The 22,582-nt window shown below is 45.2% G+C and overlaps 1 protein-coding gene across 1 annotated transcript in view; it reads right to left on the bottom strand.

Moving 5' to 3' along the window:
- LOC134749099 (unconventional myosin-IXb-like) overlaps positions 1-22,582 on the bottom strand; it is a 53,249-nt gene that overhangs the window by 5,146 nt on the left and 25,521 nt on the right. Inside the window, 23 exon segments of the mRNA XM_063684003.1 lie at positions 1,606-1,790; positions 2,387-2,528; positions 2,664-2,779; positions 3,311-3,493; positions 4,798-4,935; positions 5,489-6,190; positions 7,240-7,401; positions 7,792-8,061; positions 8,609-8,795; positions 8,983-9,627; positions 9,867-10,031; positions 10,752-10,911; positions 12,097-12,326; positions 12,363-12,725; positions 12,762-13,296; positions 13,435-13,664; positions 13,701-14,063; positions 14,100-14,462; positions 14,499-14,780; positions 15,912-16,024; positions 20,550-20,721; positions 21,331-21,453; positions 21,898-21,978. Of these exon segments, the coding sequence (XP_063540073.1) occupies positions 1,606-1,790; positions 2,387-2,528; positions 2,664-2,779; positions 3,311-3,493; positions 4,798-4,935; positions 5,489-6,190; positions 7,240-7,401; positions 7,792-8,061; positions 8,609-8,795; positions 8,983-9,627; positions 9,867-10,031; positions 10,752-10,911; positions 12,097-12,326; positions 12,363-12,725; positions 12,762-13,296; positions 13,435-13,664; positions 13,701-14,063; positions 14,100-14,462; positions 14,499-14,780; positions 15,912-16,024; positions 20,550-20,721; positions 21,331-21,453; positions 21,898-21,978 (5,910 nt within the window).

Genomic DNA, 22,582 nt, shown 5'->3' with positions numbered 1-22,582 from the left:
TGTCGCCTTTATAACACTGCAAGGCTTACAGTTAGTTACAATGTAAGCCAATTTTCTAACTTTAGAAGATAAACGTGTATTTTATTTGGCCCATTGAGATTAGAAAATGAAAGGGACCAAGAACTTCGGTACAACAAAAATTTTCTGCTACTGAACTTTACTGGGAAAGTATGATTAATACGAACTGATTGTAGAAGGGTTGTGTTGTAAAATGTAAGAAAACAATCGTTCTTCTATATTAAATGCCGGTGTGGATGGCGCTGTAAGTACGGCCCCGTCCGTCCGTACATCCACGAAACAATAGCGCCATAAAGCGCTTTCTCTCTCGCGCCATAAACTCTGGGCACGTGTATAACCCCCTTATTCATAAAACTTTACGAGCCTGAATTAGTTAAATTATCTTTTATCCCCTTTTAATACATGAGTCAAAATGATATAAACGATTCATAGTAGAGTTAGACCAAGACAAGTCTGCAACGATTTTAATAGCACACACAGTGCAAGTGTTATTTTAAACGTCAAACTTCTATGAAATTATGACGTATAAATAACACTTGCACTGTGTATGCTATCAATATCGTTGCCGACTTTTCTTGGTCTAACTCTAGCTAATTCGGGCTTGTAATGCGCATATGAATAACGCCAGTAGACTTTGCCAATTTTCTGTAAACAAATCCTTCTTTGTAGAATTGCAAAATTGAGTAAGTTTAGGAAAGTAAATGCCGATTAATTTCTGAGAGAGATATCTGTAAGAAATTTTATTTGTTGAAAAAAAGTAGGCATCATTTAAGGCCTATAAAAGGCTTGATTTTCTTTTAAATATAAGATGAGGTTTTGTTATGACTTAAAAGCTTATATAAGGCGGGCTGGCAGCAGCGTATAGCTAGTCGGAGCTGTCATGCAAGATAATGGCGACACGAAGCGACACGGGTTTAGAGGCGATAATCATTATTTTATGAGGCATCCGCAGATCAATCGCATATTATACATAAACGCTAGTACGATAAACGTATAAAAACACGTATGTAATGTTTAACCTGTAAAAGCAAAAATATTGATATTACTTGTGGTTATTTACAAAGCTTGAAATAGTCAGCGGCCATCAGTTAATATGCCAACACTTATCCACTCTGTTTCTTTTAAATATGAGTTTTCATATTTACGGCCAAAATAACTATTTCTATTTTAAACTTTTTGAACGCCACGAATGAATGAGCGAGAACTTCCAACAAAATTTGCTCATGTTCAATGAAATCCTGATCTGCTGAATAACTTGGGCCAAGTTGTGCTTCCAGGTCTAGCGAATGCGCCGCTAGCGTGCCAAGTGCCAATCGCGACCCATTTTCGAAAGGATTGCTAACTGCTTGGCTGCATTTCGTACAGTCAAGGTATTAAATATCGACACAGGAAAAGCTCCAAAAATATGTATACACGACCTTATTACTCTTACGTTAAGGTGTACATATTTTGGACACTCGGTGGATTTCATACCTTGACTGGAGTGCAGCGCGCGAACTGGCGTACGAGCGGTACACACAAAGTTACGGTTCACCTCATTACAAATGGCGTCGAAAAGGCAAACGAGGCGGACAAAAGCTGCCTTACCTGATAAGCGTAGGCAGGTTGGAGGTGAGTATGGCCTTCTCCTTCTGTATCTCGCAGATGTGTCCGACCAGCAGGCGCTCCTCGCGGCGCTCCCCGGGCTGCGCGCTGCGCAGGGACGACAGCCGGTCCGTGGCCGTGTGGCACGCCGTGTCCAGCGTCGCGATGTCTTGCAGCATGCCGCGGACCTGACAATGTTCGATCAGTTGCCGTCATTCCGGAAAACTAAACGTACGGCTACGGCTACGGCTTCAGTGGCGAGTGAACAGCGTCAAAGTCATCTGAGCAGCATGCACTTGGGCCGCTTGTAAACGTTTACACTTGTTTAACATGAACGCCGCAATTTCCTTAAATTAAGAAGTCAAAAAATCTAGTCAAACTCTTCCTAAGCAATGGCGCTGTAGGATCTGTCGCCATCTTGGTCACAACGTTTTATAACTGAAATACTGAATTATATTGAAATACTCTACCCTTAACTGACTCTAACAAGGACCCTTGAGGCCGACATTTCTCTAATAAAATACCTAATAATAATAATAAGGCATTTTTTACACAGCTAAAACAAATTGAATATTTTGATCCAAAAAATTACTAATTTAAATTTCAAAATTCAATTAACATGTTATAACAATTTTAATCCGTAATATTAATAGAAAGACGTGGTTAATTGTTAATTTTTTCGAGTTGTTCTTGGCCACTCCTACAGGAAGTTTATGACGTATTGTATTAGTAGGCGCGTTTAGTTGCATGTACTGTACGTGTACAGTGGAGTGTGTGTACTCACGGTGCGGATCTTGTCGGACAGGATGGCCTCGAGGCAGGCGGTCTGGCGCGCGATGTCGTGCAGCGAGTCCTGCGCGGGCTGCACCTTGTGCGTGCGCAGGATGCACGGCGCGAACACGATCGCCAGCGCGTTGGGGCCCATTCTGCATCAACAGACATGCTATAACTGATTTAAATAACTATAAGTGAAAAAAAGTTGTTTTTCCTCGACATTAAGCAGCTTCCTTCTTCCTTCACAAATGTTTATCTATTTTTATTAGGAAGAAACTATTGTTTACCTGTTATTTTCTTCCCCTAAAGCTACCCTCGCTAAGTGGAATATTAGCCTCTCCACCAGGTCGAAATTGGGCTTGGGTAGCTTCCTTAGAATCGTAAATATACTGGATACTCGTTCCTGTAAAAAAAAATTCTTATTGTAAAAATACAACACACTAGATTATAAAGAAAGATACTTCAATAAGAGTTGGGAGTAAACACACTTGGATGTTTGTTAAGTCATGTTTGAAAATTAGGCTTTTATTCCACCACCTTATTGAGCCAGACATCTCCAGAAAAGAATCAGATCAGAGGGATGAGTCAAGATATAGAAAGACGGTAAATAAAAAGGCCTGTCAACAAATTTAAATTTTGCCGCTTATTTGGCAGGAAAAATTGTCGTTATTATAAAATAAAACTATGAAAACGGATTATATCGCGTATATTGAATTTATAATACATCCCGACGTTTCGAACCCTTTACAGCGTTCGTGGTCAACGGGTGGGTGAGTTTTATTTCATGAGTAACTATCGCGGTAACCGAAGACAATATTATGTCGTTATTATAGTTTTAAAACATAGCTTGTAACACGACTCGCTGGCTCGACCCTATTCTTTCTGTCCGTCGGTGAAAAAAAGGCAAAGCTAAATAAGTGATCTAGTGACATACCGCGGGGTCGGAGATGTCGGCCGCGATGATGAAGTCGTCGTACAGGTCGAAGGTGAGCAGCGGCTCGGGCAGGTCGCGGAAGAAGCCCTTGAGCACGGAGGCGCGCACGTGCACGGCGTACAGGTCCAGCCGCTCCACGCCCTCCTCGGGCCGCTCGTCCAGCAGGCGCCGCAGCTCGCGCACCTACATATCATAACCTTGTTTATTACCTACTAAATTAGCCTCGTGCATGAAGTTTATATTTGAACGAAATATGTTTTATTCGGATGTTTGTTACCGTTATATCATGTTACAAATGCATTTCCGTTTTTAAATTACCATTTAATTACTTAAAATTATAAATAAAAAGTACAAAAATTTGCCCGCGAAAAGCTAGCGAGCGAAACGCTCGAAATGCCACGTGACGTCACGCGTTCGACAGATTAGTGTTATTAGTAGCAAATGTCAGTTGGGCCGCCCAACGTGTGACGTCATCACGCTCTGTCGAATTCGCGCCAAAAATTATGAGCGTTTCAACCGCTCAAAAATTTTCAACATTTTAAATATTTTTTAATAAAATAATGTTAAGGTTTACAAAAGTATTTTTATCATTTCCGGTGTTCCAACGATATAAATTATGAATCCAAAAATAAAAATAAATTCATGCATGGAGCTAATTACTTCGAATTCGCGCCAAAAATTATGAGCGTTTCAACCGCTCAAAAATTTTCAACAACTATTTTTTAATATAATAATGTGATGGTTTACAAAAGTATTTTTTTTTCCGGTGTCCAAGCGATATAAATTATGATTACCAAAATTAAAAAAAACCGGCCAAGTGCGAGTCGGACTCGCGCACCGAGGGTTCCGTAAATTACATAATTTTAACAATGTATTTTTTATGCGAAACGTGAGTGAAAGGTAAATTGCGGTTTACGATTTATGACGTATTAAAAAAAACTACTAACCAGATCTCGTTCAAACCAATTTTCAGTGGAAGTTTGCATGGTAATGTACATCATATATTTTTTTCAGTTTTATCATTCTCTTATTTTAGAAGTTACAGGGGGGGGGGGGGGGGGGACACACACATTTTACCACTTTGGAAGTGTCTCTCGCGCAAACTATTCAGTTTAGAAAAAAATGATATTAGAAACCTCAACATCATTTTTGAAGACCTATCCATAGATACACCACACGTATGGGTTTGATGAAAAAAAAAAATGAGTTTTAGTTCCACGTATGGGGAGCCCCCAAAATTTATTGTTTTTTTATATTTTTGTGTGAAAATCTTAATGCTGTTCACAGAATACATCTACTTACCAAGTTTCAACAGTATAATTCTTATAGTTTCAGAGAAAAGTGGCTGTGACATACGGACGGACGGACAGACAGACAGACAGACATGACGAATCTATAAGGGTTCCGTTTTTTGCCATTTAGCTACAGAACCCTAAAAATCACGCATGGAGCTAATTGTCCTAACATTCGATTAAATAAGCGTGTACCTTGGAGCTGAGTCCGCTTTTCCTGTAGAGCCCCTCGGTGTAGAGGCCGGTCATCTCGATGGTAGTTATGAGGCGGTCCACCACTATCGGGATGTTGCTCTCGCCCGTCGGCAGCTCGCTTAGAGGGACACCGAACACCTGAAAGTAAACAATTGTTCATTTAATTAACTTCTATTTTATTGTTAGAAGTTACCTACTTGGCAAGGATATCTTTGATTTTACTATCGGTAAACATTGTGATTTAAAATAATTTTCAACACACTTCTTCTTCTTCCTCCAGTCCGTGCTGTAAAATTTAAGAAGGCTCCGTCTCCATACATATTATTAGCAATTAGTTATAATCTTAACTCGATTGGATTATCATGCATTACCGCACAAGTGCGATAACATAATAAAAAAGAAAAAAATATACCCGTAAACACTGTACTGCGCCATATGTTTTGCGGTCACTGAATTGGCAAACGACAACTTTTGACAATTAGAGTTACCGCAAAATGTACGGAGCTGTATAGCGCCATCTCGTTTAGGGCATTTTCACTTAACTGAGTACAAGTTACAATAAAAATGCCCGTACTTGTCAAATTCGAAGCACAAAATTGTCTTAGATTTTACGTATCTTACTCAATCAATGTTCTTTGGTTTGGGGCTAGACCGATCTGTGTAAGATTGTCCCCTAATATTGTTGAATGACCTTTCCCCGCTTGCAGACGCCGAGCTGCTCACGGCCGCCCGCGTCCACGGCGCCCACGATGGCCGCCGACGCCGCGCCCGCCTCCTTGCGGCACTGCACCACCTGCCACACAACCACTACCTTTCCCCGCTTGCAGACGCCGAGCTGCTCACGGCCGCCCGCGTCCACGGCGCCCACGATGGCCGCCGACGCCGCGCCCGCCTCCTTGCGGCACTGCACCACCTGCCACACAACCACTACCTTTCCCCGCTTGCAGACGCCGAGCTGCTCACGGCCGCCCGCGTCCACGGCGCCCACGATGGCCGCCGACGCCGCGCCCGCCTCCTTGCGGCACTGCAACACCTGCCACACAACCACTACCTTTCCCCGCTTGCAGACGCCGAGCTGCTCACGGCCGCCCGCGTCCACGGCGCCCACGATGGCCGCCGACGCCGCGCCCGCCTCCTTGCGGCACTGCACCACCTGCCACACAACCACTACCTTTCCCCGCTTGCAGACGCCGAGCTGCTCACGGCCGCCCGCGTCCACGGCGCCCACGATGGCCGCCGACGCCGCGCCCGCCTCCTTGCGGCACTGCACCACCTGCCACACAACCACTACCTTTCCCCGCTTGCAGACGCCGAGCTGCTCACGGCCGCCCGCGTCCACGGCGCCCACGATGGCCGCCGACGCCGCGCCCGCCTCCTTGCGGCACTGCAACACCTGCCACACAACACGTCTTTACAAAAAAAAAAAAAACAGATGAAAGAGGTGGATTCATTGTCTTTTTTCTCATGGCAACTTCATAGTTATAGACAATAACTTCAATTGGGGACCACACATAGATCACATATGTTCAAAACTTAGATCCGTCATGGCCAACTTATCATTGCTTAAATACAAACTCCCATATAATACACTACGTATGCTATACTTATCACTCGCCGACTCAATTATATGTTATGGTATCACAAGCTACGGGCGGACATTCAAAACCTACTTGAAACAAATCTATAACCTACAATCAGCACTTTTAAAAACAATTGTACCAAATAAAATTAAAGGAAAGTATAAAAATGATAAAAAGGGTCTATTTAAACATTGCAAAGTTATTAACGTTTTTGATAGGTTTTGCTTGTCCTTAGTTACAGAGGAGTGTGGAATTATACCATCATTAGATAAAAATACTCGCTCCAGTAATTTGCGTACCTTAGATTATCTACCTGCATATACAACTCCAAAAAGTAACAATGTATACGGTAAAAGAGTAACTGACTTTCTACTCCCATGTATACTAAACACCTTACCTAAAAATGTACTGTATGATCTCATTAACATTGTTGAAAACCACGGCAGATGTATGCCAAGACTAAAAAAATACTACCTAAGTCTAGAGTAATGTATAAAATAGATGCAGAGATTTGATGTGTATAGATTAGTTTTACATATATATAATAGTATAATATAATTATATACCTAATAGTATTAAGCAAACGCGGATCGGACCGCGCGAACTCGCCAACTATTACATAAACCAAAGAGGTTTACAATAGTGGCATACTGGCAAAAGTTGTATGAATATTTAAAGTGAATAAATAAATTAAAAAAAAAAAAAAAGTTACCAGTCACTTTGATCTTTTATATCGAGTATTTGATTTGACTTGCTAGGAAGGCTAGCTTATTGTGTTGATTTTTATTACTAAGAAAACGAATAATGTATGGACACGACTGGATCTGAATCTGGAACTGAAGAACAAAAATAAATGGTTTACCTTCATATAGCATTTCTTGTGTGACGCGAGCCTACACGTCTGGCAAATGAGCGACCGCTCGATGGGCCACATGAAGAATGTCTTGCAGATCTCGCACTCCGTAGGAATGTTTATCATTGAGAGAATAAACGTATGCCCTTTGTACTGTATTGGATCGTCCACCTAAAAAAAATATTTAATTATTTTCACTTTAACATGTTGGTACACAATAAACAATGTTTCCCACATTGTACACGAAACACGATTGGCCGGCTTGTTTTGAATGTGGACCTTATTTAGTTTCAATGAAATTGTAACCAATCATAAACTGGCTTTGTAATACCCGTATTTTCTTTGACGTCTGTTAAGAATATACAAAATCTGTCCAAATGAGAAACTAAAAATGAGCATCATACCAATAGTAATAGGTATCTTACCTAAATATTTGACCTTTTAACCGCCTTTTCGCCGCAGTCTGATAAATAAGACAAAACGAGCCGCGGCGACATGAGCACGTTCAATGAAAAATTGCAAGCGGTTAAAAGATGGACTATATTCGCTACGTGTACTCACTTTTCTCTTCTTATCCTTTTTCCGCTTGGTCCTCCCCTTGTCAACGTCGTGCTGGCTCATGAACTCGTCCATGAACCCGCGGAAGGCGTTGACGCCCATGGTGATGGACAGCGTGGAGCCCTCGCGCGCGCACACCGTCTCCATCACGTGCAGGAAGTTCCCGATCAGGTCCTTGTACTTGAGCGCGGAGCCGCGCGTCTCCACCACGCTGTACGTCGCTACTAGGTTGTCTTTGAACTCGCGTAGCGCGTGCTTGAATACCCTGTCCACCTGTGGATGTCACCGTTTAGCATTACGATTGTAGATTCGGTGAAGCTTGGAGACGCGAGCAAAGACGTATGGAGCGGTGCTGCGGTGCCACTACTAACTATTGACTCTTGAGAACTACATCTGAAGATCTGTGCTCCGAACCTTAGCCGCTTGTTATTGTATGTAGAAATGATTCGTACACAGTATGCGTTTTATATGGAATTTGCGTGAACAGGGCAGCACAAAAGCCCCGTTTTAAAGCTTGATCAGGTGGTAAATTCAGATTTAACTACAAGATGACAAATACTTAGTGCCAGTTGTACCATCCGCACTTGATAGACTGATCAGCGTCACCGGGCGCGCCGCGGCGGTTTACTTTGAAAATATCGATACAATAAAATTTTGCGAACTCTTTAACGATGACAAACAGTTTGCATACGTGAACTGTAATTAGGTTGCTACCTGGGGTGCTCCTATTTATTGGCGTAAAGTGCGAATGTCAGGTTATAGATTCCAATTGAGACCACAAGGTGGCGGAGCCGTCCTCGTTTCACAATGTAGTACTCACCTCAGATTGCTTCTCATTTTCGCTCGACTCCATCTGGAAGATCTTCTTGGTGATGAAGTTCTGCATGGCGTGCAGCTCGTTGGCGTCCGAGATGATCTTGTCCGTGCGATCCATGAACTCGGACGTGCCGGTCAGGTTGAAGTTCGTCGAGCACGAACTCTTGTGGTCAGCGCCCATGTGTGGTTTCCTGTGATAATCCATAGGTTTTTGTTACGTATATTTTGTGGCCTTGTGTATGAAACAGTTTTTCATATTTAAACATTCAGTTTTGCCTTCTTTAGGTACTTGAAGACGGTACCAAAGGTAATTTGAAAAACACATATTTTGCAAGGAACGGGATGAACCGCTCGTTCATATTGACAACACAGCCCTACCTGTATTTGTGCCTGCCGCGGCCGGGCGCGGCGACGGGGCTGGAGCAGGGCATGGTGATGACGCCCTTGTTCTGGATGCACTTGGTGTGGTACAGCTGCTTGCAGTCGATGCAGCGCTGGCCCTGCGTCACGAACAACTCAGCCCTACCTGTATTTGTGCCTGCCGCGGCCGGGCGCGGCGACGGGGCTGGAGCAGGGCATGGTGATGACGCCCTTGTTCTGGATGCACTTGGTGTGGTACAGCTGCTTGCAGTCGATGCAGCGCTGGCCCTGCGTCACGAACAACTCAGCCCTACCTGTATTTGTGCCTGCCGCGGCCGGGCGCGGCGACGGGGCTGGAGCAGGGCATGGTGATGACGCCCTTGTTCTGGATGCACTTGGTGTGGTACAGCTGCTTGCAGTCGATGCAGCGCTGGCCCTGCGTCACGAACAACTCAGCCCTACCTGTATTTGTGCCTGCCGCGGCCGGGCGCGGCGACGGGGCTGGAGCAGGGCATGGTGATGACGCCCTTGTTCTGGATGCACTTGGTGTGGTACAGCTGCTTGCAGTCGATGCAGCGCTGGCCCTGCGTCACGAACGCGTCGATCGCCTGGTGGCAGTACACGCATTTGTCGCCTTTCGCGAACCGGGTGCCTTTTCGAAACCTGGAAGATGGAAAAAGTGGTCAGTTTTAGCCTTTTAGGCCATCGATCGACACCGGGCCGGGCGCAACAGAAAAAATAAAATAAAAACGTACAGCGCCTAGTAAAATAATTATAAGCGGGCTGCCTACATGACGAGCGTCTAGCGGCACGTTTGGTGCAGGAGGCAAAGGACGCCGAATGCTGGACGCCTCGGTAGTTACCCAGCTCGAGTGTCCACTCAGTTCGTATAGTCTGCATACCTGTGTCCCGCTATCCGGAAGAGGCCGTTGGTGGTCTGTCCGATGTAGTCGGTGTCGCGCGGGTCGGCGACGCGCGGCTCGGGGTCGGAGTTGCGGCGCCGCGCCGCCGTGCGCGTGCGCAGCCCCGGCGCCTCCAGCAGCGGACCCATCATCTCTGACGCCGCCCTGTAACAACATCACCTGTAACTCATCGGTGTGAGTATAGGTATCTAACAAAACTCTTTGCTACCGTATTTTTTTTTGGTGTGACTGCTCTCTCTCTCTCTCATTGGAAAGTTTAGAACAAAAACACTCGCTTGGTCAATACGCGTTGTTTATTTAATTTCGCTAAAAGGGAGCGTGCGTGAACAGTATGGAGTTACAGGCACCCTCTGTCTATTGGCACGAAATGTACATATATGTTAATGTAAATTATTTAATTAAGCCACAATATGGCACAGTCTACAACGTGCAAGGGGACGTCCGTAAATCGTAGGAGCAGCGCCTGCTTATTAGCGTGGAGCGTTAGAGCGTTTTCACATAATCCGTTCCGATATCGGATGGAAGTAAAGTGTACAACATGTTTATATTTAATTTTTCAGTCAAGAAATCATTATTGCTAAAAACGATAGGTAACGAAAAAAAGGCGGATTTAAATGCCGCAGGACACTCTCTAACAGCTGTCTTTCTCATGGGGGGCATCCGACATCCGATATCGGATCGAATAATGTGAAAACGGTCTTAATGTCAAGTTTTAGTTTTCGATTTATGTCACACGGTGGCATATCTTTCAACGCGTACGGTTGCTTATATTTTTCCCTATAAAGAAGTATAGAGATAGCGAGACAGCGAGTCTCGTTCTGAATGAGCATCACTCGCGTAACGCACTCGGGTCGGGTAACGCACCGCTTGATGTCGTGGTGGTCGTTGTGGTCCGCGTCGGGCAGGTCGGGCGCGCGGCGCGGCGAGCGGCGGGCCGCGCGCGCGGGCACGGCGGGCGGCCCGCGCTCCGCCGCCGCCTCCGCCTCCGCCTCCGCCTCCGCCGACCGCTGGAGCGTGGAGCACGCTGGAACAACAACACAGATATACGGTTTGATGTTGTCATACCTGACGAGTTAAGCGTGCGACGTGCATGTTAAACAAATGCAAACGTATAGGAGCGGCCTTAATGCACGTTGCTCAAATCACCTGTGACACGCTGCACGCCCAGCCGAACGCTCCGCTTCGAGCGTCCACTCAGGCCTTACACTGAAGCTTCAATGGCAACATTAATACATCAATATTTAGAACGACATTAAATTTCCGTCAATAGATGAGCAGGAATTGCAATGCAAAACTGTCAACACCACTAACTTTTGTTAACCTACACGCCTTTATCACGTTAAATAACCTAAAAACTAAATAAATACCACCCACTTTTGAGTTTGAAATGCTTACTTTGGGATTGGGATAAGAGCGTAATTCTTTTTATAACGATATCGTTTCGCAGGAAAATTTCAATATGTACTCATCAGCTGAGGTCAGTTTTCTTAGAGAGTAAAATGGTAGTGAAACTTTGTACGAAACGGAGCAATTAAAGGACAAAGATTAATTATTTGAATTAATTAATAAGATCTATATATTTAAGAATAACGCAAACATCAAATTTACAGACGAAGACAAAAAAGTGTTACGACATTTATGAATAAGGGCATACAATTTATGCCATAAACGTATAACATGCATAACTTACCAAACTTAATACACACGTTCACATATCCCATCAAGAGAAGGATCACGGAGAACAACACAATATATGCAAAACATTTCTCATCAGCTGTGGGTTTGCCCGTTGGCACTACTCGCACTGACATTCTGTCATCGCTATATGTACTACACTGACCGAATATTGGCATTTTCTATTATAAGAAAACAAAAAAAATACAATAGAGCGTAAACACATTAGCGAAGGGATCCATTAAATATGGACTTCCAGTTGCAGATGATAAGACTGTCTAATGTAATGAGTTTAATGCAAAACAAATTTTGCTAATTAACTTGAAACGGAAAATCTTGTGTTATTCAAAATAGAGCTCGTAATTACGGGTTTCTGTTGTTTTTTGCTTTAGTTAGATCATAGACATAAATCAAATTTGAAATAGATCGGTGCTTAGACTTGGCATATCATATCACACAATAGTTCGAGAGCGATGTGTGTGTGTGTGTGTGTGTGTGTGTGTGTGTATGTGTGTGTGTGTGTGTGTACACTGACCAGTGAGCTGTGTGGGTGGGCGGGCGCGCGCCGGGTCTCTCGGCTCGCGGCGCACGGGCGGCAGGCTGAGCAGCGCGCGCGGCGACGCGGCCGGTGGCTCCAGCGTCGTGTGTGTGTGTGTGTGTACACTCACCAGTGAGCTGTGTGGGTGGGCGGGCGCGCGCCGGGTCTCTCGGCTCGCGGCGCACGGGCGGCAGGCTGAGCAGCGCGCGCGGCGACGCGGCCGGTGGCTCCAGCGTCGTGTGTGTGTGTGTGTGTACACTCACCAGTGAGCTGTGTGGGTGGGCGGGCGCGCGCCGGGTCTCTCGGCTCGCGGCGCACGGGCGGCAGGCTGAGCAGCGCGCGCGGCGACGCGGCCGGCGGCTCCAGCGTCGTGTGTGTGTGTGTGTGTACACTCACCAGTGAGCTGTGTGGGTGGGCGGGCGCGCGCCGGGTCTCTCGGCTCGCGGCGCACGGGCGGCAGGCTGAGCAGCGCGCGCGGCGACGCGGCCGGTGGCTCCAGCGTCGTGTGTGTGTGTGTGTGTACACTCACCAGTGAGCTGTGTGGGTGGGCGGGCGCGCGCCGGGTCTCTCGGCTCGCGGCGCACGGGCGGCAGGCTGAGCAGCGCGCGCGGCGACGCGGCCGGTGGCTCCAGCGTCGTGTGTGTGTGTGTGTGTACACTCACCAGTGAGCTGTGTGGGTGGGCGGGCGCGCGCCGGGTCTCTCGGCTCGCGGCGCACGGGCGGCAGGCTGAGCAGCGCGCGCGGCGACGCGGCCGGTGGCTCCAGCGTCGTGTGTGTGTGTGTGTGTACACTCACCAGTGAGCTGTGTGGGTGGGCGGGCGCGCGCCGGGTCTCTCGGCTCGCGGCGCACGGGCGGCAGGCTGAGCAGCGCGCGCGGCGACGCGGCCGGTGGCTCCAGCGTCGTGTGTGTGTGTGTGTGTACACTCACCAGTGAGCTGTGTGGGTGGGCGGGCGCGCGCCGGGTCTCTCGGCTCGCGGCGCACGGGCGGCAGGCTGAGCAGCGCGCGCGGCGACGCGGCCGGCGGCTCCAGCGTCGTGTGTGTGTGTGTGTGTGTGTACACTCACCAGTGAGCTGTGTGGGTGGGCGGGCGCGCGCCGGGTCTCTCGGCTCGCGGCGCACGGGCGGCAGGCTGAGCAGCGCGCGCGGCGACGCGGCCGGCGGCTCCAGCGTCGTGTGTGTGTGTGTGTGTGTGTACACTCACCAGTGAGCTGTGTGGGTGGGCGGGCGCGCGCCGGGTCTCTCGGCTCGCGGCGCACGGGCGGCAGGCTGAGCAGCGCGCGCGGCGACGCGGCCGGCGGCTCCAGCGTCGTGTGTGTGTGTGTGTGTACACTCACCAGTGAGCTGTGTGGGTGGGCGGGCGCGCGCCGGGTCTCTCGGCTCGCGGCGCACGGGCGGCAGGCTGAGCAGCGCGCGCGGCGACGCGGCCGGTGGCTCCAGCGTCGTGTGTGTGTGTGTGTGTACACTCACCAGTGAGCTGTGTGGGTGGGCGGGCGCGCGCCGGGTCTCTCGGCTCGCGGCGCACGGGCGGCAGGCTGAGCAGCGCGCGCGGCGACGCGGCCGGTGGCTCCAGCGTCGTGTGTGTGTGTGTGTGTACACTCACCAGTGAGCTGTGTGGGTGGGCGGGCGCGCGCCGGGTCTCTCGGCTCGCGGCGCACGGGCGGCAGGCTGAGCAGCGCGCGCGGCGACGCGGCCGGTGGCTCCAGCGTCGTGTGTGTGTGTGTGTGTACACTCACCAGTGAGCTGTGTGGGTGGGCGGGCGCGCGCCGGGTCTCTCGGCTCGCGGCGCACGGGCGGCAGGCTGAGCAGCGCGCGCGGCGACGCGGCCGGCGGCTCCAGCGTCGTGTGTGTGTGTGTGTGTACACTCACCAGTGAGCTGTGTGGGTGGGCGGGCGCGCGCCGGGTCTCTCGGCTCGCGGCGCACGGGCGGCAGGCTGAGCAGCGCGCGCGGCGACGCGGCCGGTGGCTCCAGCGTCGTGTGTGTGTGTGTGTGTACACTCACCAGTGAGCTGTGTGGGTGGGCGGGCGCGCGCCGGGTCTCTCGGCTCGCGGCGCACGGGCGGCAGGCTGAGCAGCGCGCGCGGCGACGCGGCCGGCGGCTCCAGCGTCGTGTGTGTGTGTGTGTGTACACTCACCAGTGAGCTGTGTGGGTGGGCGGGCGCGCGCCGGGTCTCTCGGCTCGCGGCGCACGGGCGGCAGGCTGAGCAGCGCGCGCGGCGACGCGGCCGGTGGCTCCAGCGTCGTGTGTGTGTGTGTGTGTACACTCACCAGTGAGCTGTGTGGGTGGGCGGGCGCGCGCCGGGTCTCTCGGCTCGCGGCGCACGGGCGGCAGGCTGAGCAGCGCGCGCGGCGACGCGGCCGGCGGCTCCAGCGTCGTGTGTGTGTGTGTGTGTACACTCACCAGTGAGCTGTGTGGGTGGGCGGGCGCGCGCCGGGTCTCTCGGCTCGCGGCGCACGGGCGGCAGGCTGAGCAGCGCGCGCGGCGACGCGGCCGGTGGCTCCAGCGTCGTGTGTGTGTGTGTGTGTACACTCACCAGTGAGCTGTGTGGGTGGGCGGGCGCGCGCCGGGTCTCTCGGCTCGCGGCGCACGGGCGGCAGGCTGAGCAGCGCGCGCGGCGACGCGGCCGGCGGCTCCAGCGTCGTGCTCGACAGGCTACGCTGGTACACCGCGGGGGAACCTCTTCTGGGGACAACGACCGATGTCAACATATCAGGTTGTTTACGCACTTCTCAAGCGAGCGCAAAACCTATGTACGATCGAGTGATACAAAAATTTGAATAAAGAACACGCTTGGGTTACACTCTGTGTTCCACGACCATCGTGTGGAGCCAATAAACCATAGATTCGAAACACTCCGAGCTGTGGAGGTGCTATCTTGAAGTAAAAAGCCCAGCACCAGCTCAGTTTTCTTTCTAAATTGAGGGCCGACGCCAGGCTTTGGGTAAAAATAAATGCCTATTCTTACCCACCACATTCCCCTCTTCCCATGTAGCGCAGAGTTCCTCTCAGTGGGGGACGCGAACATTACAAAGGGTTCGAGACAAGACACAAAGCATTACAGGTGATTGGTTCTCTTGTGGGCAGGGACCGGCCCGCTATCCCTTATCGGGGTTTTATAAGGGTATTGCATAAGGCTTAACTCACCATACCCTTTGCCAGACGAAACCCTTTGTTTTGGTTTTAAAAACCCTTATATAAAGCTACCACATTTGAGTAATCGGTAGCCCAAATACCCTTACAAAACCCTTATCATCCGCTCACCAACACCTTGCATATTGCTTATAAGGGTTAGCCTTATAAAGGGCTTCCCTCTTAGCATATAAGCGTGCTAATTTAAGTCGTCTACCTTGTTCATAAAGCACACATTACTTCGAATCCGAGCGATCGTCGGCGGCGACGGCGGCGTTCTTTGACTAGACACGTATTTTCTTTCCTTTTCATACACTACCGTAGATATATACCAATCCTGTCTCTTTCACGCAAAGGGAAACCTTTATAAAAAGCGCTTAAAGATAAGGGTAACCCTTATTAAGAGCTAGCCTTATTTTTGGTTAGCTTTTCGGTAAGGGTTAGTCAAAGGTAAGGGTATGAATGGGCTTGCAGTTCAATAGGGAAAGTCTTTCAATGTGTTAGCCGTGTTTAAGTGTCGCCCATTGAAAGGGTTTTATCGCGGAAAGGGTTGTCCGGTCCCTGCTTGTGGGTTTAGAAAATCTGCCTTGCAATAAATGCTTGAGAAAGAATTTTATTTCTTGAGAAAGAGGTTTAGTTTAGGAAATAATAAACCCTGCTGTATAGGTGTATATTATAGTTTACCTGGAGCCACTCCTGTTCGTGTCTGAGCTGTCAGCGGGGCTCCAGTCGCCGGCGTGCCTCAGGTACTCTTCACTACTGCTTGCTATCGATTCTGCTAATTCTCTTTCTCGAATCTAAGGACCAAAGTGAATATGAAGGTAAAGAAATACTGTCGCGGCGGTAAAGGGGTTCAAATCTATCTCTATGACATTGGCAAATGAAAGTCAAAGTTTATATTCTTCAATTTAGGCATATTACAACTTACAACGCACTTACGAATGTCATAAACTAACACCGGCGAAAGCTTGTATGAAAGGAAAATAAAAATCAAATTTTTGCCAAAACCTTTTTTGCCTTTTTTGCCCTTGCAAAAACGCATGGAAAAATCATTAATACATTATATTTATACTTTTAAATGGGCTTCATTTTCCAAATTTTTTATTTAGTGCTAATCGCCACACTGTGATTGTAACAGCCAAAATTGTCACAAAAAATTACATAACATTTTCATTTTTTGTACAAAAATCTTTTTTTAATATTTATTTCAAAAATAAATTCCTCGTCCCTAAATTATACCAAAATGATATATAACTTGCTCTCGTTGCTAAGAACAGAAGAAATAAAGCATAAATTGGACCTCGGGAGCCGACCCTTTCACCCCTCCTTTTTGGGGGGTATGCACGGTACGATCTCGTGGCTACCGGGCCAAATCAGCTTTGTTTGACTTAAGGAACAATCGTGCCAAGCAGCATTGCCTGAGACTAAAGTGCATACTGCTTCATACATTTCTCCTCATTACAGTCATTACTTACCTTACTATTAGTGAACACATTTCTATGCAAAAGGTAAACTTAATAGAATTGGTTGACTAAGTAAATTTTAATAGCGTTTTCGGATACCTAGTACAAAGTAAATTACTAAAGCCCGTTGCGTGTGTGTGTGTACAGATTGCAAAAAAACACATAAGCATAATAAATTATATTAATATTTAATATAAGGTGTCTCTTGGTTGAATTTGTCAACTAAGCAGTTCAAAGTCAACTGTGGATTGTGAAAATTTTGAACGTTTTTAATAATTTGTTAGACGAAGTAGTGAAAATGTTACAGTATGATATATATTTGTGATCTACTCACAAAGCCCTTTCATTTGGTATGATAAAAAAAAAGTAAAAAACTTATGACGTCACAGCAACTACCCCCACCACTTTTGCGCTTGTCATCTCATATATTTGTGTTCAGGACCATAGATTAGTATATGTTATTACTGTAATAGATAAGAAACTCTCGGACATTTCACGTTCACGTCTCTACTAGTGCTGCCCCTAGCGGTCCTGCTCTCAACTAATGAGACTGTATATGCAGTAAACACGCACACATGTACACACACACACACACACACACACACACACACACGTACTTATGGGTTCTTTACCTACATGTAACAACTTTAATATTGGAAACTGATTTATGTAGTAATCTTTGTCGTACCAATTTCCATTTGCTTAGAAAACTACATAAATCAGTTTTTCAGAATAAATAAATGAAAACTTATGTTGAATCAAGTACAATATATTATTTATAAGTACCTACTTATTTACATACGTTCCATTCCAAGTAACTAAGACACATGCAAATACAGCGACGCTTTAAGCGCACTTCCGTGAAAATAACTTAACAGCAAGTATGTAACAATTTATTTCCTGACTATGTTTTAAACAATAATTAGAGGCAACCTAATTCATTTCTTCTTCTTGATCCCAAAATAACTTGGAAAGCTTCAATAGTTTGATCCAACTTTTTTTGATTTAATTTAGATCCATTTTTGTCGCATATTTCATAGTTTTGAGAACATTCAAGCTTTTTATCCACAATTTGTGGTGCGGTGATCTGGGTGTTACAGCGCATTAGATTAAGTAGATTTTCCTTTTTTAGGTTCACTGAAATTGCCATTGACAACATCGAAAAACTTATCGAAGAAAAGCACGATACCTGCCGTGTCGCAACTTTATTCTGAAAGCTTTTTAATACCTGAAAATATATTAACAGTTAAGATGTTATCAAAAGTATAAAAAGGTTATTTTACAGCGAAACAGGACAAGTGTTGAGCATGCATTTTAAGGGTGTGCTATTGTCACATTTAATGTTAGGTAACAAGAAATCAGTGAATCGGGATATTATTCATGTAAAATGTCGACAAAGGTAACGTATTGTGGTTGGATTTTATCAGTAGATGTATGTCTTTCTAATTTTGGCAGGTTGTAGTTGATTTATCAGATTAAGACCTAGGCACGGAAAATAGTATCTTAATTATGATAATCAGAGCAACGTGTATGACGGGCCTTACGGGCACTAAGAATGGTGCTAGTTCAACGGCTGTTATTTGAAATGTTACAATGTTCCATGTTCCATCGCCAACATTTCATAAATATGCTTTACCCTAAGCCTCTATCAAAGCTTTTGATAAAGATGAAATAATAAATAAATGTTCAGGAGGTATATATATATTATAAACTCGAAAATTTACTTACCTTGCCCTTATACCGATGTACATACAAGAAGGTACACAGATTCGGCGCGGCCCGGCCGGCATTGCTTTTCATCTTGCCTGCGTTGGTTTGGTTGAATGAGTAAGAGCACAACTCAACACAACTTACAAGGTTGGTTGTGATATAAAGAAACGCTGTTTGTTAATATCTTAACATAAATCTGACCAAAAATATGTTTAAACGGAATTTATATTAAAAAACAACTTAGAAATAATTTCAAAATTTCCCGTCAAACCAAACGTCATTTGGTTTTTTTATTCATCTAAATACGTCAGTCTGTCATTGTACGGTGTTTGCACTACATATTAAAAAAACTACTTTTACGTTTCAAATTTATTTTGTTTCCTAGTTCATTTGCAACGTAAGGTTAGTAACACTATCAAAACATTTTTTATTAAAATATATTCTTCTAGATTTAATTAAATACGATTAAGTTACCTGCTTAAATATTTGTTTTGGTATATTTTGTTTTCTACTATCTACACACAAGAATGATATCTAGCCACACTCAGCCCTCCTTATGCTAAAGGCGGTATCTCAAAAACGAATGAACTGGAAATGGAACGTTATGATTCAAATTTAAGGTACTTATTTGCATACAATCTTCAATTGAGATACCGCTTTTTAGCTCAGCAGGGCACCACGGCTGAGGAATATATGTCCAGCATAACCCAGAGATGGCATTATTATCAGCATTACATTACTCCTCTTCAGAGATACCATGGCTCTATCTACCAAATTATCGGAAATGTCAATCAACAGCCAAATCGCCAAAGATTGTTCACAAGAATAAGGCAGATGACACTCAAATATTAACTCAAACACACTTACACGATTGGCATAGTCTTCATAGTGTATAATACGTCCGTAAGTCCGCAAAGATATGTGCACCATCTCAAATAATATGTATCAAAATATCAAAATAAACACGAACGGCTGCACTCGTCTGCACTAATCCTCGACCACTGCAGAACCACGTAAATGTATAATCTAATTTATGCAAGGGTGTATTAGTTATGATTCCTTACAGCTCAGATTGAGTCATACTATACAATGATCTTACCTGCTTAAGTTGAAATGCAATAGGGTTCACATATGAAGTTCTATCTCAACTCTTCCGTGATTAACCTCGCAAGTCTCCGCGTACTAGTACAAATACAATTCGAGTTTTGAACTTTCATAGAAATAAAAGAAAGATCCAATTTCAAAAACACAAAAATTGGCCTGGGTCTTCGGAGGATTACTAAAGTAGCGTTCCTTATTAGATTTTAAGAATTTTCATTAATGGTATTTATTTTAAGGATCAAATGTCTATATGGGACCCATTGCATTACAGCAATACAAAAGTCAGAAATGATAGTCAAAGTCCGACAGTCGTACATTACTCGCGAAACGCTCCTAACAAAACGATAAGTGAACGTGACGTCAAGGTCACTGACTTGAGATGAAAGCCCATCTTGAATGTATGGATAAAACAAGAAAATTGCGTTTTTGTCAGTGAAATATTGCGTTTATGAAATGAAATGAAATGAATATTCTTTAATTCAGACCATGTCCATATACAATGTAAAATTAATATTAAATTATATATTAAATTTCATTTGTTAGTAGCAGTATTAAGCCTCACAACTAAGGTTAGTATATATACACAGCATTCTATTTTTTTTTACATACAGTAAATTGGCTTGCCTGTCAGCACATGTATCATATGGCAATGGTTCATGTACTGACAGTCAAACCTTGACGCAAATGCCCTCAGTACGCTGTTCGTGCTGCCCCGCACCCTACGTGCCATATATATATATATATAGTATGCGTTTATGTATATAGTTGCCATACAATCTTTTTTTGGATAAAATGTAAGGAATCGAATGGTACGCTTACTTTTTTCCTTTTTGGAAGTTAAAAAATAACTTAAATCTTGAAACGTTCAAGTCTTGTATTTTTGTATTATTTCCATATATTATTTTAATATCTACATTATTGCGATAAATTGCTCATTTGCTATCTATATAAATAATAACAATAATATTTTGTTATAAAATTTAACATGTGTCATCATCCCTATTGCGCTAACAATAATGAACATAAATAGGATGCATAAATTAAATACCTTATTCTTTTCCGCCATGAGATAGTTCTGGTCTATCCTAAGCCAGAGGAGCTCATTGGCCAGGTCTTCGGGAGTAATTTTGTTGGGCGGGATGACCCCCTGCGGGTACTTGCTCGTGGTCACACTCCAGCTCTCATCTGGGGATGATTCGTTCGCCTCCAACTGGTTCACGCTGCAAGCGACAAGTAAAATGAACCCTAAACTCGTAAACATAGATGCTAAGTTTGTACTGCATTGGGTTTATAGTAGTCAGGCGCCAGTGACGCGAATCTATTGTTGTGTTTCCTGTGACGTGCTGACTAGATTTATTGACTGTGTTTTAGGGTTATGACTCAATTGCGTAGTTGGTACCTTACAAGTCAATTATCCAGTAAAATTTGTTTACTTATCTTTACAGTTCATGGTAAATAACACACTTGTGTATTCTTGGATGTTCCAAAATATAGATCTACGAACTCAAGACGGTTGGTGAGAAGTTGTCATGGTTATACTATTGGTATGGTTGAACATCATAGGCGGTGACTTTTTTAAATTAGGTACTAGTTGGTACTAGCGACTCGCCCCGGCTTCACACGGGTTACACAAAATCTTAACAAATTATATGTACACTTAAACCTTTCTCAAGAATCACACTATTTATAGGTGCAAATCGCATGAAAATCCGTTCAGTAGCTTTTGAGTTTATCGCGAACATACAGAGAGACGTGGCGGGGGGACTTTGTTTTATAATATGTAGTGATATTCTGTTTAGTACCAGCTCAGCTAGACCGGATTGTCTTACCTCGAGTTACTTTGTTTTAATGCCTGCTCTGTGATATTCTGCGTTTTGGAGACTCTTCGCTTGCCATAAGTCACTTGCGTGGTTGTAGCGTCTGTGATTATGATCTCGCGCTTTTTCTCCAAACTGCCGAAAAAAATAACAAATTGTGCTATAGTCATTGTCTTTGATTCCTTTTAACGATATATTTTTAGACGAAATTTATTATCTTTGAATAAAATCACAAAACAAACGGTTAGTCCTAGATTTCGCTATAGGGACCGTGCGCTTTGTAATAGGGTCTGCCATCTTGTGGCCTAAATCGGAATTAATAACCTGACATTGACAACTCAAACGGGGCCCCTACAGTTCACGCTCGGTGGTGTCCCATAGGGCTAATCACCCATCCCTACGGCATGTGTGTAATTGCCCTTGATGCCAGTGGTCAATGCCACTGTGCGAGAGGGACCGCAATATAATAAAGAGTGTGCGATAGAGATAGGACATGGCGGGTCAGTATTCTGCGTCCTAACTCTAGATATGTGTTGAATCACAATTTTTTAGATCTTACACCAATCAGAAATTATTTACCTCGGAATGGGCAGAGATTGCGTCACCCTTAGTTTTTCTCTCGTTTCTTTTCTCTCCGCCTCTTCTTGTATTAGCCTGTTCCTAAAACGCAACAGAGCACGTGAGGTATATTCTAGGTTAGTGGCAGGGTTTATGAGTGAAGTGAACAAAGTTGTAGAGCTCCGAGTTAATGTCAGTCGTAAATATCAATGACGACTCACTCATATTTGAAGTTTGGGTCATACTCATATTTGGGCATAACATAATACTATTTTGTTATAAAAACATGTTTTATTTTTCTATTCTATCTGTATGTCACGTGACCGAAAATGCCGACCACCAGTTTTTTTCCCGTGGGTCACGTCATAGCAGAAACAAGTGTAAATTTGTAATAACGGAGAATAGATTGCACTGCAAATTTGACGTTTCTGTTACGGCACTGCTATTATGACGTCACAAGGATGGAGGCTGCCTTTTTGGCGCGAACATTTATCATTTAAATTTTAAACAGATCTTCTTTGCATATAGTATTATTTTCAGGAAATAAAAATACCAGTTGGCTATCGAACCTATACGAACATTTATAAATATATTGAAAAAAATAATAATATATAGAATAGCCTACTTTGGTAACGGCAAAAACTACGTTAGGATCAGTTTGGAAAGGCAGAACCCTATTTGTATCTTACAACAAGCAAAGTAAGGC

This window comes from Cydia strobilella, chromosome 17 (genome assembly GCF_947568885.1).
Source record: "Cydia strobilella chromosome 17, ilCydStro3.1, whole genome shotgun sequence".
NCBI lineage: Eukaryota > Metazoa > Arthropoda > Insecta > Lepidoptera > Tortricidae > Cydia > Cydia strobilella.
The sequence above is the reverse complement of the archived record's forward strand: the minus strand, read 5'-3'. Positions and strand labels throughout refer to the sequence as shown.